The 17,942-nt window shown below is 33.6% G+C and overlaps 1 protein-coding gene across 1 annotated transcript in view; it reads right to left on the bottom strand.

Moving 5' to 3' along the window:
* Window positions 1-2,112: 2,112 nt before the first annotated feature.
* LOC138931824 (zwei Ig domain protein zig-8) overlaps window positions 2,113-17,942 on the bottom strand; it is a 35,405-nt gene continuing 19,575 nt past the window's right edge. Inside the window, exons 2-5 of the mRNA XM_070292977.1 lie at window positions 14,160-14,368; window positions 8,129-8,357; window positions 6,968-7,267; window positions 2,113-3,586 (exon numbers count right to left, since the gene is read on the bottom strand). Of these exons, the coding sequence (XP_070149078.1) occupies window positions 3,486-3,586; window positions 6,968-7,267; window positions 8,129-8,357; window positions 14,160-14,368 (839 nt within the window). The 3' untranslated portion in view covers window positions 2,113-3,485. The remainder of the gene's footprint in view (window positions 3,587-6,967; window positions 7,268-8,128; window positions 8,358-14,159; window positions 14,369-17,942) is intronic.

The following is a 17,942-nucleotide window of genomic DNA, read 5'->3' as shown; positions in this document are numbered from 1 at the left end:
TAATCTCCATCTCGCTAACTATTTAGTTCATCTATCATTATCTCGTTCATTCTGTCTGTCGGCGATGTGGATCTTTAGGGTGACGACAGACGATAACGGGAGTGCTCGGCATTTGATTTACTACCTCTCATTTTCTACTGATAAACTAATACATTCAAAATTATACAAAACTATACCGATTTCATTGATACTTTGATCTCAAGATCTTTACGTAATCCTATCTCTACTAGTATTGTGTATGAATTTAATTATTAGGGTAACAATATACACGTATGGTTTAAACATAGCGTGTTATTACATATGCAATATGAAACAATATCGTTTAATATATCTCTTTAGTAATTTAGTTGAATCGTTACTTGATAGGATAATCATTACAAAGATAAATTAACGAAATATCATTAATCAATATTACATTTAGTTTAGTGCATCTTTTAGAAATTGAAACAATAATATTTTGCTATCATCAAGTTGCGTTTCTTAACGTGTAATTCAATTCTGTATTGTTTTACTTATATCTATAATGGAATATATGACGATCATTGAGTATATGAAATAAATGGTCACAACTAACTGCAAAAATTAACTAAAGGCAAAAATACATCGAGAAATAAGCGTGCAATATATAAAATTTTTTATGGCTAACCAATGTTCGATCTACAGGAGCGAAATTTAAAGCATGCTTTGTCATTATTTCCATCGATAGAATGCTTATTTATGCGTGACCTCCAATAATCGCTGGCGATTATTGTATCACACGTATCGTGCACACGTGGTGAACTTTGATTCGATTATTCAATCGTTTCATTCGCGTTTATTTCCGATTATAAGATTAACTTTCATGCGCGTATGCCGTTTTTATTGTTATCCATGATAATTGCTTTTTACTGACTCTTGATCAAGTGCTGTATTAAAACAAGCGCGTCTAATTGTTTATCGTATTTTTGTTTATTGTCTTGAAATAAGTGTGATTATTATTAATGCTATACCCATCGTATTATAGTTACGTTAATTTTGACATATGCATTTGCTCTGATATTTTTATAGGCTTGATTTTTTTGTTCATAAAATATTTGTTTGTATGTTAAATATCTAATCAATTTTTATTTTTCAAATGTGTTTCTAACGATTTTATATAGACTAATATATAATTTAACATTAAATTATAAGAGAAATAATTAAAAGATCAAATCCTTTTTCATATAATTTATTTTTAAATATTTTAATTTTATTTAATATTATTTATTTAATTTTGCATGTATATTTATTATTCTTTCTTATAAAAATCGGAAAATATTACATATTGTTTTTTATGCATTTTATTCTCATATTTATTTTAAATCTTGATGATTATTAATTTTATATATATCCCAATAAGAAACATTGAAATTAAACGTGTCTCGATAATTTATCTCCATGCTATTCAACATTGTTGAAGCCTTTAATTAACGGCTAATCGTGAACAATAGAAAATTAGGTCACAATTAAAGCGTTCACAATGGGATACTTAAGCCGATTGTGAGTTTATGCTGATTGCATTTAATTACTAATTCTCTATGTCACGAGTTCAATCATGATTTAAATGAACACACACACAATTTAGATACAATTTCACAATATGCGAATCAACGCATACCGTCTCGTATTAAAATGTGTCTTATCGAATATATGTATCTGATTATCTTGAAAATATTTGCTAAAATTTATTTGAATTCAAACATTTTTAGTATCACATCAATGGCTAATTGTTTAAATTAATGTCTTAGTATAACTGATACGCATTTGTATAATTATAATTATTAATATGATTGATTTGTAAAACGGTTACATACAGATGTGTGCAAGTGTTTGCAGCAAATAATAATACAGAATCGATAGTTTTTTAAGCTTAGTGTGTACGTTAAAAAATTTATATACAGTTATTAGTATCAATTTTTTAACTTTTCATTCTATACCTAGAAAAATAAATTATATCTTCAACAATCAATATTTTTTCATATAACAGTACTTTCAAATTATTTGATTATTGATGATGACATATATATTTTTATGTAAATTTTTCATAATTTTGTAATTTCTACTTGATAAAGAAAATAGAGACAAATTGATTGGTGCATTGATCTATATCATGTGACGATGATAAGATTGATCGCAAAAACTTTTTCTACAAACGTTATAAAATTTATTTTATAACAAAATTATCCGTTAATATACAAAGAGTCTTATTTTAGAACAATTATAAAATTTATAACGCTTTAAAACAGGGACTTCTTTCAAGTGTTGAAATTTGAAAGATATTTTTAATTGTGATAAGACTAATCCTTGAGAAAGCGCGCAGAGATAACTCGGCAAATCGTAATAAAATTACGGGGTACGTCACACCGGGATCAAAGAGTGATATCGCGGATAGTATATGAGGTTCGATTGTATCGCACGGCGTTTTTATGAAATACGGAAAATTGTCAAATCGAGCACTCCAGTCACGTTTTATTTTCCATTGAATCCACGTAGCATGCATTCCCAAGATTCGACCGCTCGTAAAACGTACCGTAAAGGCAATTGCTTCTCGCCTTTACGTTTCTCGTAAATCGGGTTTCTCCCGATGCGGATTACCTATATTATCGGAGGGGGAGTCCAGTCGCGGTGGTCGCGACCCTTTTTTCTCCCGTTCGCGGAGAAAAGGGGGCTTCTTATGCATCGGATTCGCCACGAAGCGTCCGCGCTTTCGGCATTAGCATCGACGTTTACTTAACTAAATGCCTTTCCATTGAAAGATACATACACACATCCATACACGCTCACATCCACATACACATACTCTGTCTCTCTCTCTCCTTCCATCGCGATCGCGTTCACATCGATAACGCGCACGATTCCATCGCGGACAGTCGAAATGCGTGCGACGAAAGTACATGCATTCCTGCATTCTCCATTTTGATTTCTGATGCACGTCGGTACGAGAGTGTTATTAATTAGTAGTGCACGGAGAAAGTGGCGTTTCCCGATAGGAAGAAACCAATCAGTTCGGCAGTAACTCGATGCGTATTATCGTTTGAGATCAAAAAAGAGAAGGAATAGATTCGCGTGAGCGCTTTCACTTCGCGCATTCTTGTTTTACGGTATGCGTCTTGTAATTTGACGTATCGCTAATTAATTGTAATTCACAATGCTTTCGATAATCAGTTAATCGTAAACACTGTTAATTGTGGGAAGATAATTGCTGTTTTTTTATTGGCAGTTTTTTTTTCTCCTTATGAAAACATCGTGAATTACATGAAACGTATATCAACTAAACACACACTGTCTTAATCATTTTTTGTTTCGGAATCTCTTTATATCCCGTATAGAAAAAAAAAAAAATGCAGTATCGTCCCGCGATCACATCTATTAGATGGAATACGTGGAAACGCATTCGCGCGTAAACGCATATAGGAACGTACCGCGACGGATGTGAATTCTGAGTCGTGGCGACATTCCATTTCCATTTATACCGAGGATATGTACAAAATGATGAGGGACACCAATAGACAACTCGAGGACAGTATCGGTCCCGCGGTCCCGGTCTGCATAGCTTCCGGTCGCTCGCCTGGAACACGAAGAGCAATCCTACTTAAAATCACTGATCTCTTACAGATAATTGCTGACATTTTATTTTAATATTTTTATCTCAGTACCTATATACATATGGATTGTAAAGAGAATATTTCTCTCTATTTTCTCGCGCGGTTCCGTCTTTTATCGTGACACGTTGGCGTGGAATTATCCTTCCAACTGGAACTCGGCTAACCGGCTATACATTTTTATTACGTCACTCTTGCTTCTGTTACGCGGTAAAGCTATTATTACGAGAGGTTCTCGGGAGTTTATGTCAGGAATAAATAAACCATCCATCAATCTATCAAGTCTCATTCAGTGAATATAATATACTTCACGCGAACCGGAAGCGGAGGAGGAAAAGGGTGGGGACAAGAAAAGGGAGCTGAAATAGCCGGGAATTGCGGACGTGATCCGGATAACGAGGGCTCACTATGCAGCACGTGGCACGGATTGGATTTTTGCATGGAAAGTTATTGAAATACTAGTGACGTGTACATCGCGCGAGGAAAGTTTCTCCATCCAATGTGACTGGCTGAAATTAATTGAACCGCGCGCGCGTGCGCGATTTGTTTCGCGTCGCGAGATGCGTCGCGAAACTTTTTAATGAATTTCAACTGAGAACGGCGCGATACATTCGGATAAATGATCCCATTTTCTGGCGGGCGCAATTTGCCGGATCGCACGGCGCGAGATCGCCACGTTTGTCCGTTTGGAATGTTGATCGCGGGCGATTTCGTCGCTATTGTAAAAGTTCCGGCCGGAAAGGCGTGGAACAAGCGGCGTGTATTAGGCTCAGCGTCCTTCCTATCCGACGTTCCATCGGATATCGCTCACTTCGTAAAAGCGAATCGAAGTACAATTTCCGGTGACGGGAACGCGCGTGTCTCGCCCCTTCGCTTTTATCCGTAAATGCCGGACGCGAAATTTTCCGACTAGGTCCTCGTAAATTTTCCAAGTTTTGCGCCCACGCGAAAACTTTGGTACGTTTGCGCGCTATCCGCGTTTCTTATCGCAACGCGAGAGATTTCGGAAAGACATTCCTTCCAACGACGTAACTGAAAGGAGGGGAGAGAGAAGGATTGAGGGAGAAGAAGATAGGAGAGAGACGAACTTTCTCCGAAATTGTTTTTAACGCATTGTAACCGGAAACTCTGAGGAATTATTCCAGAACACGGCTAATGATAAAGTTTTCACACCAAGTCGGGGACCTATATATTTCTTTCGACGTGGAATATCGGTCGCACCAGCCGGATAGAACCGTGCGCCGCTGTATGCGTGTACGAATCGAAGAGTAATTTCCGCCCCGTTCAAGCCGTATCAAGCTGGGTAGTTGTAAATTTCTGCGAGCTTTTAAGATGTCGTATTCTACGGATGGATTTTTCGTGAAATTTAAAGAGCTTGCACTCAAGATTTATTTTTCGCCGTTGCAATTTGTATTTTCCGCGACAATACGCGCATTAATCGATATTGCAACATTAAATCTTTGCGATAGATTCCGAAGCAAACATTCTGCAAAAAGTCAGGGAGATTAAAGATTACGGAAATTTAAACACGGATTTATTCTACTTGATGTACTTTGTCTCTCATAATTTATGTGTATCAATATTATATCAATGTATGTATATAAAAATATATTAATCACACGATGCAAATGTTAAAAGAAAAGCACCAAACATATGGAATTCTATTTTTCTAAATTTTAATAGAAAATATAAAATAAAAATTTGTTAAAGATATTTATTGTAGAAATCGCTCTCCATCAAACTGTATCATAGTTTTGATAATATCGATTCAAAGTAAATGGTTTTTGTTGTGAAGTAAATAAAAAAAATTATATAATAGAAATTTTTATAAATCCAACGTTAGCTTTCTACGTTTATGATTCCATTAATGGAATATTATTGGATAAATGGCTTCTTCTCATATCGGAATATATCGGAATATATTGAGAATATATGTATAAATTATCTGTGCATGTAAAAGAATTCTTCCCTTTTTACAACGTTTCGCAAATGATTGCTTGTTACATACGATAGTACACCATGCCCGAATTATTTTTGTGTTCCATAATGTTTCACTTCACGATTTATAAATTCCGATGACCGTAATATACTAGAATATTCACGAATTGAAATTTGTACTCGCGCGACGTTGTCGCATCATGAAAAGTAGACCGGAATAACGAACATAATTCTGTGTTTTCCGCACGAATTTCATTAATAAATTATTCAAGCCGTATCAATGAAGCGTTCGCCAACTCCGCGGCGCGCAACTCCTTCACTCGTCGCGGATGACGAAGGGCCTTATTATACGGAACCGATGCATTCGTGTATTCGTGCAGACACGCGCGAACTTCACGACTGCATAATTGCCGGGAGTCGATTAGAGCGGTAAGTTTCTAAACCGAAAGCTGGGAAGAGACAGCTGCGAATGTACACCTCCGATCGATAGTATTTTCGGGATATCGGTACGCGTGAGAGATCACGCGATAAGAGTAATAAAAATGAAGGGAAATATTTTTCTTTTCGTATCTCGGTATCATTATCGTCGGATTTCCATTCTAAGCGGATTTGTGAATGGTGGCGGAGCCATTTGTAGATTCCGGGAAACTTTTTCGATCCGCATCGGGCGCGGAGAAAGAGATTTTAACGATCGTGGTCGCGGAATATTCCGAGTTTACGAGCTGGTTGTAAATAGTTAATGCATAAAGAGGCCCCGTGCGAAATCCCCGAACACAGCGACAGCCAATAGAATAATTCTGCACGCTGCAAAACGGGGACTTACGACAACTTTGGGAATTTGTGGGGCAGAAATTACAACTTACGGAATGAATAGTCGGTTCAGAGTTTCGGTATCTCCATTTGCGCGAAACGACATGATGGCCAGTCATTGCGCGACGAGACAGAATTACCGTAACTCTATGGAACTGCATGCACGGAGCTTGTATCTGATAGTCCGCACATTTTTATTATTTGCTAATTGTCTTAATATTTTCACAAAAATTCGAAAAGTTTGTCAGTAGGACGAAATTTTTTTACATTTAAATACATTTACTAATAAATACATTTATTAGTAAATTTATGCAAGATTTTATGGACGATAATTAATAATAATTATTCGCAGCGTTCGGGATTTATTTAAATAAATGTTAACGGATGCTATATAATTTGACAACAAATCCAAATTTATAAAATGTAAACTTTGTAATCTCAGGCTACTTCCGTACATTTGATTAAACGATGGAGTGGAAAATTTTTACGCGAGTATCCGCTCAGCGCACGTGACCTCTCGCGACTGTCGTACTCGCGTTGCTCGTAAAATATTGTCGAGAAGACAGAGCTGGCGGGGACTCGCAGGAGTAAAGACTCACCATTTAGGACATGAACCCTGATGGACGCGTTATTGGCGTTGCTGGGCTTGCAGCTGTACTCCCCGGAGTCCGAGGGTTGCGCCGTCTGAATAAGGAGCCAGGAGGTGGTGACGTCGCCACCCTTCTCGGTTATCACCGAGACGCCGCCCCTGGGACTGTCGTAGCTCAGTACGTTCGCATTGTAATACCAGAAGATGTAGGCTGGTGGCTCCGAGCTAAAGTGTATGGCGCACGTCAGGTTTATCGTGCTGCCAGCACCGACGTATAGCTCGGGTCCGCCCAGTATCGTCGCCGTAGGTACTGCGATAAAGAAGAATTTTCTTTCGTTTTCCTCTTTCACTCTTTCTCTCTCTCTCTCTCTCTCTCTCTCTCTTCTTTTCCCCTTTTCCCGCTCGTTGCTCTACCTCCTTACTTCTTTCACTATTTCTTATACGTTCCCCTCTCGCTCGCTCGGATAACTCCGGAGATCGCGAAAGCTCTCCGCATGAAAGCTTTTCGGGAATGGTACTTAGTGAACGAGAGGAATGAAAGATCTTTAAAGTCCTCTCGTGATCTGTGAGAAGTAACGAGGTGGAGATTCTTAACAAACGCAAGGTCAGTCTAATTGAAATAATGAGTGGGACGTTGACGTTATTCTCTATCGATGTTGAGAGCCTCGGGAGTTTCATCGTTAAACATTTTAATCTCGTCAAGCGCAACTTTCTTCGTCAAATAGATATATATTGTATATATATTTTTATTTTTTATACTGATTATTTTCTTTATTTATTTACAATTTAAATATTGTTCCAAGCATGTTTGGGAATTACATTTATCCACAATCTATAACGCGTATCTTATACGTCTTGGTATATAGCAATCCCATAGTGAATATCTCATTTTTTATGGTCATGCATTCGTAGATTCTTTTTGTTGATCATGCATTTATTAATTTAACTTTACTATAAACAAATAAAATTTAAAAAAAAATAATAATAAAAAAAAAGACGCTGATCTTCTAGATCGAGAGAGAGAGAGAGAGAGAGAGAGAGAAATGTTACGCGAATTGAAAAGTTAAATACGTTCTATTACGATGTACAACATTAAAAAAAAATGCCATTAATGAGAAGATACAAAGAACGATGTAAAATTAAATCGTGCGAGAATATACGTGAAACTTACCAACGACGTTCAAATGAAACTGATACGACTTGATAGGTATGGTGGAAATCTGACATTCGTAGATTCCCTCGTCTCGCTTCTGTGCCCATTTTATACAGAGAGTCCACTCGGACCACTCGTTATTGTGACCCGTTTTTTCTCTATGTAGCGCTTGAAATCGCTGATCGCTCGTGTATGTGTACGCTCCCGCCGTTAGGATGTGGATGTCTCTATGCCTGACCCAGGATACCTTTGCATACGAAAATTGCAATAAAGGTGATAAACGATAAAGATATAATCAATATACATAGCGCCAATAAAGTATCTTGTATGTCTTCGATTGCACTACATATTATTATGAAAAAAATATATATTTTTAATATTTCATACATTGTATTATTAGTATAAATTACCGTTTTAATTATTTTTTGATTAATATCTGGTAATTTAATTTATAGATACTATCGAGTTAAAAGAAAAAAGGATATTATTTATTTCTTCAAATCTTCAAAGTCAATTCTTTCAAAAATTAACTTTTATACCAAAAAATTGTATTGCACATTTTCAACTTATTTTTCTTTTTTTAATCATTTCTTTTACAGTTATATCATAGGACATCCAATAAATAGCGAAACGTGAATTTAAAACGATAACGTTACAAATATTTGTATCACTTTTATAAAAGATTAATAATTTTATAAAATATTCTTTCTCAACTATTTAAAGATTTAATTCATTCTTTAAATGTCGTCTTTTAAAGTAAATACATGTACTAATGAGAAAGTTGTTCCTGTGACTCATAAATTTCGTGCGTCATCTTAAGTGAGTTTTTTTTCAATATGAGCGACTCGTAAGAATATACTCTCGCACTGGAAACTTACCTCTCTCGATAACTTTGAACCTAACCCGCTCGACTGTACTACAATCTAGCGTCGTGAAGTGCTTCGTATATAGTATCAGATTTTATTGCGACCCCGCAATGGAAGGATTGAACGAGAGAATCTATTCATCTATTTCCGTGGAACGGCGAAAACCAGCGATCCGTACGCGAGAGACGGTAAGAAAAGTTGCGAAGAAAACTTTTCCGGGGAAGTTTTAGCGTTCCCATCCCCTTTTGGCGCACGCAAAGCAGATTCCGACGAACGCATGGTGGTGATGGTGTCAGTGCAAAACTACGGGTCCTCGAAGGTTTTCAGGGAAAGCCTTCGAATGGAAAATAAAAGGATTTCCGTGGAACGGAACGATCCAGGCGTTCTCTTACACTCGAGAAACCTTCCCTCAGAATTCTTCAGAAATAATATTATCCTAAGAGCCGCGCCCTTCATTCGAATCTTCTTGCATTTCTTTTAAGCGACTGATTTTCTATCTACTGTCCCTTATCTTAATTCTCTATCGATTATCTTATCTTGAAGGCAAGCAAGATTAACAAAGTTGCAGTACACAAAAAGCAAAATCAATACAATTAGTGATCGGATTAACAAGTATAAAGTTACAAAATAACACAAATTTGCATGAAGAATTGATTTGTAATAGAATCGATATGAAATAGAATTTTGCTTTTTGTCATGAATATATTTAACATAGAAATTAATCAAGTTATAGTTATTGTTTATTATTAAAGAAGAAATTGTAAGAAAATCTCAAATAGTTTTCTTACACGATCGTAAATTGCAAATGAAAACTATTCAGAAGGAGCAATAGTCTATATCTAAAGAAATTTTAATTATCATTCTAATTACGTGGAAGGGACAATAAAGGGGACTAATTTAATCGCAATCTCCTTTCTCGTGTGGAATAATAATACATTGCGGTGATAAGTGGACAAAGACGAGAAATTAAATCTTTCTGATGAGGAAAGTTGGGTCACTTAAAAGTTAGACCGTAAGAAAAGGCACCTTGGCCTCTCACCGGTTGATGCTCACCGACTATTTTAATATTTTCAAAAAAATTACCCTTTGAGCTTTCAATAAAATGTATACTTCTCTCTGTTCCGACAAAGCAAATATTTTTATTCTTCTATAGTTTTCAAATATGTAATATGATGAGGAAGAGGGAAAAATTTATTAGTCGTCCAAAGAAAAAGAGATTTTGTAATAGTAAAAAAAATTACATTTAATATAACGAATCACAACACATTAGGCGTTTGCGTGAAATAGTTATATAATGTTTTATTCAATTATTTTCATATTAAATTTAATCTCAACTAAAAAAATTATTATTTTCGCCGATATAGCCATCACGTTAAGTCATAATGCCATTAAATCATAGTGTCTAAAGAGTCATACGTGCAAAATAATATTCATGTCGAGATAATTTATCGCTGCCATCCATCAGCCATCCATCCCGAAAGTAATCGCGGAGCAACGTATTAACGTCGGGTCTTCGTACATCCCCAATGCGGGAAAATTTCAGAAATACATCCCCGTGGGTGGTCTTTAGCAGAGTGAGGTTGGAACTTGGCTGTTTGTCGATATTTTCACAGTGTCCGACCTCGTACGTAAACCAGGAGAAGAGGACGGTTGTGTGTCGGTGCGCACGTACGTACGTACTACTACCGTCAACGTATACGCATGTCCCGCCGTTCGCATCACTTAGCGTATTTACTCAGCCAAGTTTACGTCTCTCGCGAGCGTCTGGCTAGCCGGGCAACTATCGCACGGGAACAAAAGCAGTTTAGCGCTTCCTAACTTAACCATTGGGACGAATGGGGCGACTCACAGACTGATGCAAAGTGCCGGCACCCGCGCTGAAACTACGAGATGTCGGGAATGATGTATGTCGAACGCTAAGTGAAACTCGCACAAACATAACAGAAACGTGGCAAATGGTTTCTCATATTGTCTGCAAGGTGAAATCTAATATGTACATTTCTGCAAAGAGATTCCCGAAGTTCTTCGAAAATCGCGATTTATTAAAAAATAATCCATGCTGATATAACGCGCACAGGTACTTTAGTATATTAAAAATTTTTTAATTTTACTAATGTTTTTATAGATCTCTTCTAATCTTATTTCTTCGAACACTGATGAAAAATGTCTCTTTCCAAAATTTTCCTTACATTCAATTATTTTGATAAATATATCACAATATTCATCATTTTTAATATTAATATTTAGTAAAAATTTTAAAATAAATTTTTCGAAAACTTTGATATTAAGACGGTTATAAGAGTCTTAGAATTTAAAAAGAGTCATCCGTTTACATTATAATAATTAAAAAATAATTCATATATGAATATCAAATACTTAAAATTGATTCCTTTTGTACGCTAAAATACAAGACTTCTTTGGTTTAGCGATACTTGTATAGTTGAAATCTAGCAATACTAGTAATTATTGTGCAAAAATATTACGCAAAAATTGAAGCGTTGCACATCTTTTGCGTTTTCGATAATAAAGAGAGGAGGACAACTACTTTTAAATTGATGTCGCTTTAAATTATCTTGTATACATATATGCGTCACGAATAAACTTCATATTTTATTAATTTATTTTCGCGATCACTTTTTTATCACGAGTGATCTCGTTCTCGCGTCAATTGAGCACACGATATATTGATCCTGTTAATTGATGATTTTTTTGGTATTCGTCTCGAGCAAGGCGTTTGATCGTTTTTGTTTATCATTTAGTCGTAAAATATGTTTTTTTTTTTATATAAATATTAACCGTCAACTTCTTGTGACATTGACATAGTGATTGGAAATGCATACGCGTAAACAGATACCTAGCGTGATATGCGTTAGAATATATTATTTGCAGTCTCGATAGCGTCGAGAAGATCTTTTATCTTTATAATATATTTTATTCGAAATTATACGACATTTTATATGAATTTATAAAGTTTATTTATCGCGAAACAATATTGTGAGAATAACATATACATATAATGCAATCTCATGACATAAATATTTACAATCGTAACTATAATCATAAATATCGTTTATATTCTCTTTTTTTTTACTTCAAAAAAATACGTTTCTTTATTTGTAATTTGTATCCTTTCGAACTAAGCACATCTTAAAATTTTTGAATTTTTAATCTTGTCATCTGCTATCTAAAATGCCACCGCAAAATTGGCAATTAGGCGGTTAGTTTTTTCACGTCTTTATTCATTTTCTACTATTATGTACTATTTTAGTTTAAAAAAATTTATTTTATTTTCATAAAAAAAAAAAAAAAGGTTTTTATTTTTTATTTTTATTGTTTTTTCAAGAAATTTATTAAGTTTCATTTTCTTTTTATTTCATTTTCTTTTCGCCTTTTGTCTTCCTTTGCATCAGAGGTTTTTGAGCGATAACTTCTTAAGGAAGCATTTCTCGACCCATGTTTATAGGAAATTTTTTGTTCAGAATTAAATTTCCTATAAGATCTCAAAGTCTGGCTGGAACGTTTGGGGCCACCCTGTATAATATATTAGCTTTGCAACAAGCAGCCTAAGGCGACTACCAACTCGTAAATTGGGTTTCGCGTGAGGTAGCTTAACCATTAGTGCACGAATAATTAAATTGCTTTGTGAGAAAGCAGAATCGCGGAAAATTTTTTGAGCAAAACCCTGCTCTATTATTAAACGCAATTACCACGTAACGCCGCAAAACAATTATATAGGAGTGCAAAGTCAATTTCTTTCTTCTATATAATATTCAAATATTGCATCCGACGTTTTTACAGACGTTACAATAACGCTTAAATTAAGTCTTTACAGTTTTAATTATTCGTTATGATTGAAAACAGTAAAAGATATATTTTTAGATAAAACAAGTGCACGCGGTATTGTATTTGCACCTTGTATTTATAATAATATTATATCAATTTTTTTCTTTTTAATACAAGAATTTAATGGAACAATCTCTATTTCTTTTTTCAAATTTTTAATTTTGATATATTTTAGTAATTTCTTTATTTAAGTAATCAGAAACAACTTTTTATTTTTAAATTTTCAAACATTTTCTAAAACTATTAAAGCGACATTTTTCGTGTGAAAAAAATTAAATCCAGCTTAGAAACTAGAAAAATTTATCGAGAAAAAGTAACTTAACCTGTGTAACAATTTTCGATTTTTGTCATATAATACTTCTCTCAATCTTTTTAATTGCTTTATAAATCTGGCATGGAGTTAAGCTACTGTTGCAAGAATTTTTATTGGCATCATTAGAGTAGAGTAACTGAATCTCTGTCTTGTAACACTCCCAAAGCGAATACAAGGACCGTCATACAATATCCAACAAACGCATCTGTTTAAAATAATCAAAATCAAGAAGGTTCGTGTAATCTCATAAAAGATTATATTCAATGATGAATCTATACATAAGATCGATCAATTCGATTATTTAACAACTCTGATAATTTCTTTCAATAGAAACGGTAGTATTGCGTCTGCGATAAAACTTTCTTTTAAGACTGGATTCTTTCATAAAAGGAATAAAAAAGAGAAAGAGGGCAAGAGAGAAAGACAATTTATCTTCATTTTAAATGTCCTTACAGATTTAAATTAAATGTACATAAAAAATTAATAATATCTTGCATCAGAAACGTAATATTGTCAATATAATATTATCATACGTCATATATTAAAAACCGTATTATTAATATCCCCATAAAATGTAGTATTATTAATATAACGATGCACAGTGGCGTTTTCATAATCAAAATAAAGATTCTTGTTCGTTTATATTGTACAATGTAGAAATGTGAATATTTCAAATTATATTATTATATGAAACTAATTATAGCGATCCAAATATTGTCGATTTTAAATATATTATTACTATTATGTAATAATAATTCTAAATTTATCGATGCACGGATTTTAGAATATGTAACTATATATGGTATATATATTCGTATATTTTTTATTTAAAAAAATAAACATACCATAGAGATATTATCAAATCATATTAATTTATAATTATTATCATAATTTATAATTTATAACATTTAAAACTGTGCGAATATTACTCTTATAGATGATTCCTCTATTTTATGTTTTTTTTTTTTTTCGTAATTTATAATGATTATAGAGGATACGTTAAGGAAAAAAAAAAAAACACTCTTACGGATTTGTCGCCCAAGTTGCGAACTCGGCATGTGAGGTATGCTGCTTTTCCAACCAGAGCCGTCACGTTAGTATTCTGCGAGAAATCGAAGGTTGGTTCCGGTTTCGCTTTCAGTCCGGAAGAATGATCCAGCAATTGTTGTCGTGGTCTGGTATGAATCGCGTGTCTGTCCATGTTATCTATCGTTCGATCTCCTAGACTCAGCGTATCTGAAACGAAGAGAAATTTGTCGATTGAGTATTCAAAAGTTGCAGCACACGTCGAGTGATCAATATTAATTCAACGCATTACATATAAATTTTACATATTATTCTCTTATTAATTAATTCTTATGTATAATAATTATATATTTGATAAAGGGAGTTTAAAGCTACTATTGCATCGAAATTTCGAATAAATTTTATTTAAACTTCTTATTATCGTTTTAAATAAAAGACACGAAATTGTGACGACATTTGCAATTGACATTTTCAACTTTATAAAATTTCAATTTATACTAGAATACATGAATAGAATATTTTATCTGTATCTTTTGATTCATGATTGATAGATCAGCTTTTAAAACTAGACAAGCGATTAGTGTGAAATTTCGGGTTAATTGAAATCTCCAATAGCAGCTATTAAATGCACGAGCGAGGAATAACGAGCGAGGAAATTCTGAAACGCCAATATCCGCAAACGTTTACAACTCTTTGAAAAATACGCAATATTCTCGACAGCGTTTTTCCTAGAATTATTCGCTCCAAATTTCAATAAAAACGATCAGATTTTTTTGTAACTTGAAAATCGAAATTTTTTATCAATTCTCCCTCTATTTCAATATTCGCAGAAACTAAACGCAGATAGCGACAATTTGATACGCAAGCGACGATCCTAGTATTCTCCGAAATAGAGAACGATTGGCGTTTCACTCGACAAATCGAGGCTATTGATTTCGTCTATTCACTCGTGCCGCATTCGCCACTATCGCATGCATTTGTATCTCTTCTTGCATGATACTCTCACGCGCGCACAATAATTTTTGTTATCTTTTACCGTGACTCTCGCACGGAGGTTTCATTACAGTGAAAGCTTTAGATTTCTGTGAGCATTTGGATCATAGTCGACTTAGGGGCAAATCTATAGGAAAGCTAATGACATTTGAACTTTAAATGTCTTAAATTGTTGATAGATAGAGTATTGTGAGATAAAGACTAATAATAAAATATAATTATTTATTAGGTTATTTTCTGATCAATTTACAACAAATAATTTTAACAATATGCGCAAATGACTATTCAAATAACTATTTGAGTTTTATTACGCATTATATCAAATAGAATAAAATATTTTTATTTTAACAATTTTTTGTTCATATATTTATATGTTTGTGTTAAAACTTTCAAAGATTTTTAATTTTGTCAAAAGTCATCATCTGTGTTGAATAGGGCCGTTTCAGCCTGTGATGTTGATAAAATGAAATTGTTATATACAAGACACTTTTCCCTCTATTTTTCTCTTTCGGTTTGTTCAATCTCTTCTCTGTTCTTTCTTTCTCTATTCCGGATGTATTTTTCCCTCCCTTTCTCTCTCTCTCTCTCTCTCTCTCTCTCTCTTCAATATAATTAAAAAAATTACTTCATCCACAAAATTGCGAGAGCAAAGTGGATTGTCATTATTCGCATGTATTTGCGTTAAGAAAGATAATAAGTATTTTAATAAGGACACATGTGAAGGTGAGGTACATGGATGAACAACTTTCATATCAGCCAACTGCGGACCATCGATTTTCGAATCGCATATAAATATCAATTTATGGAAAGTAACCGCATGACAACAACGTAAATATCGTTAAAGTGCAACGAAATGAAATAATCTAATTGTATCGAAAAATGGAAATGGCGTTTCTTATAAAGTAAAGAGATTGATAATTTGCATTAACTTAATGTAATTTTATTAAGTAAAAATTTAATAATAAATACATCACGCGTCATTTTAACGATATAATTTTTTGTTAATTACTTTGAGGAGAGACGCTCAAATATATCATAAACGAAATTCATTGCAAAGAAATATATTATAATATAAAATATTAAAATAATATACACTTCTGTTTGACACTTTCTCCTGAAATTATAAAACATAATAGAACGTAACTACGTATAACAAGTGGTTTGAAATCCTGAGTAGTCCTTGAGCTATTCACCTGAAAAGTTCTCAAAAGTTAACGTTGATTCTAAGTAATATGTACATGTTAACTTTTAACTAGAGTTGTAAAAGTTACGAAAAGCACACGTGCTGTGATATTTGAGATAATGTAATTACAGTAGAAAGAGCAATGTATCAAAGTACACTTTAAATATTTGAGAAATGTATAAAAACAATAATTTTTATTTTTAACCATAATTTAATTAATGAAACGCGATCAACTATTGAGAAAATTTAATGGCATTATTCAAGACCCGTGTAGTTGTGTGTTGAGATGCTGCAAAATGGTCTGTAGCACTCGTGCACTTTGTGCACCGCGAGTTGTTGAGTTAGAAATGCACTCAGGAACGGTCGATATATGTTTCGAAGTAGCAGAAGTGTTTGCTTAGTGTTTGAAACTAACTCTGCTGCATATTCCGGATTTAATGGCAAAAGATATATCTTGTACTGTCGTACAAACTCTATAATTAAAGCATTGTAACAAATTGTTTCTTTCTCACATTTCAGTTTTATTCTAACTATAATATGTTTTAATTTGTATGTGAAATATCCATATCCTTTAATTATGACAAAATAATCAACTAAATAAATAATGGCCATTAAATCGGGTGAATATTTTCTCTTTATATATCTCTTTGTATATTCTTGGTATTTTATTTTATCCTATTATAATAAAGAAGTAATAAATTCAAAAAAAAATTTCTTAAACAAAATAAGTCCTCAGAATTTAAAATATAAAATAATTAAACTTATATTATTAACAGTCTTTTCATTCGCTGTATAGATAGTAGAGATGAGTAGCTTTAATAGCCAAATACATTCAAAGTATCTATAGTTTAGTAATCAGAGAACTGTAATAGCTGCGGGATGTAGCTATAGCCGGAGGAAGATTGGATGGAATTAGATTAGATCAGAGCTCATTACGCTTTAGCTTAAGAGTGAATTAGGTAGAGAATCGGTAAAGGACTCTATTTCCGATCAAGATAAATTCTTCTTCCTCATTGTTTTTCCTATAATACATCACGTGGATGATAATGACACTGCCATCTTGAAGACAATGGCTACGAGCCGCAATGTAGTAGTATCTTGTCTCTCGGAACACTGAGTATTGAACTTTAAGACGCCAACATAGCTCTTCAGCTTTGGCATCCTCGCAAGATCTGATACATAATATAGACGATAGCAAAAGTAGCACGTTTCTTCGTATTTATGGCTTCTTCGATTTTGGCATAAATCTCTTCTTCCGTAAATTCGATCATCATTTTTCATATCTTTCTTTTATACCCAAAGAAATATTATTTTTAATATTTTTGTAACAAGCTATAAAATAAAAGTATAAGACTAGTTCTAAGAATAAAAAGTATAAAGAATAAGACTTTATTATCTGTTTGAATTTTTAAAACTTTATATGTAAGAAAAGAACTTTACATTTTTAGTTGCTTACAAGTCTAACTCAAAGAGAAAATTATAAAAATAATAAACATTTCTCTGTGTTCAATCTTTAGTTTTTATTATTATGATAGAACATGTGCATGCATTTTATAAACGAGCCAGATAATTGCGATCCTTGTTTATTTCGACTTCAACGATAAAATT

This window comes from Polyergus mexicanus, unplaced genomic scaffold (assembly GCF_030449975.1).
Source record: "Polyergus mexicanus isolate NDT 795.1 unplaced genomic scaffold, iyPolMexi1.0 SCAF_3, whole genome shotgun sequence".
Classification (NCBI taxonomy): domain Eukaryota; kingdom Metazoa; phylum Arthropoda; class Insecta; order Hymenoptera; family Formicidae; genus Polyergus; species Polyergus mexicanus.
The sequence above is the reverse complement of the archived record's forward strand: the minus strand, read 5'-3'. Positions and strand labels throughout refer to the sequence as shown.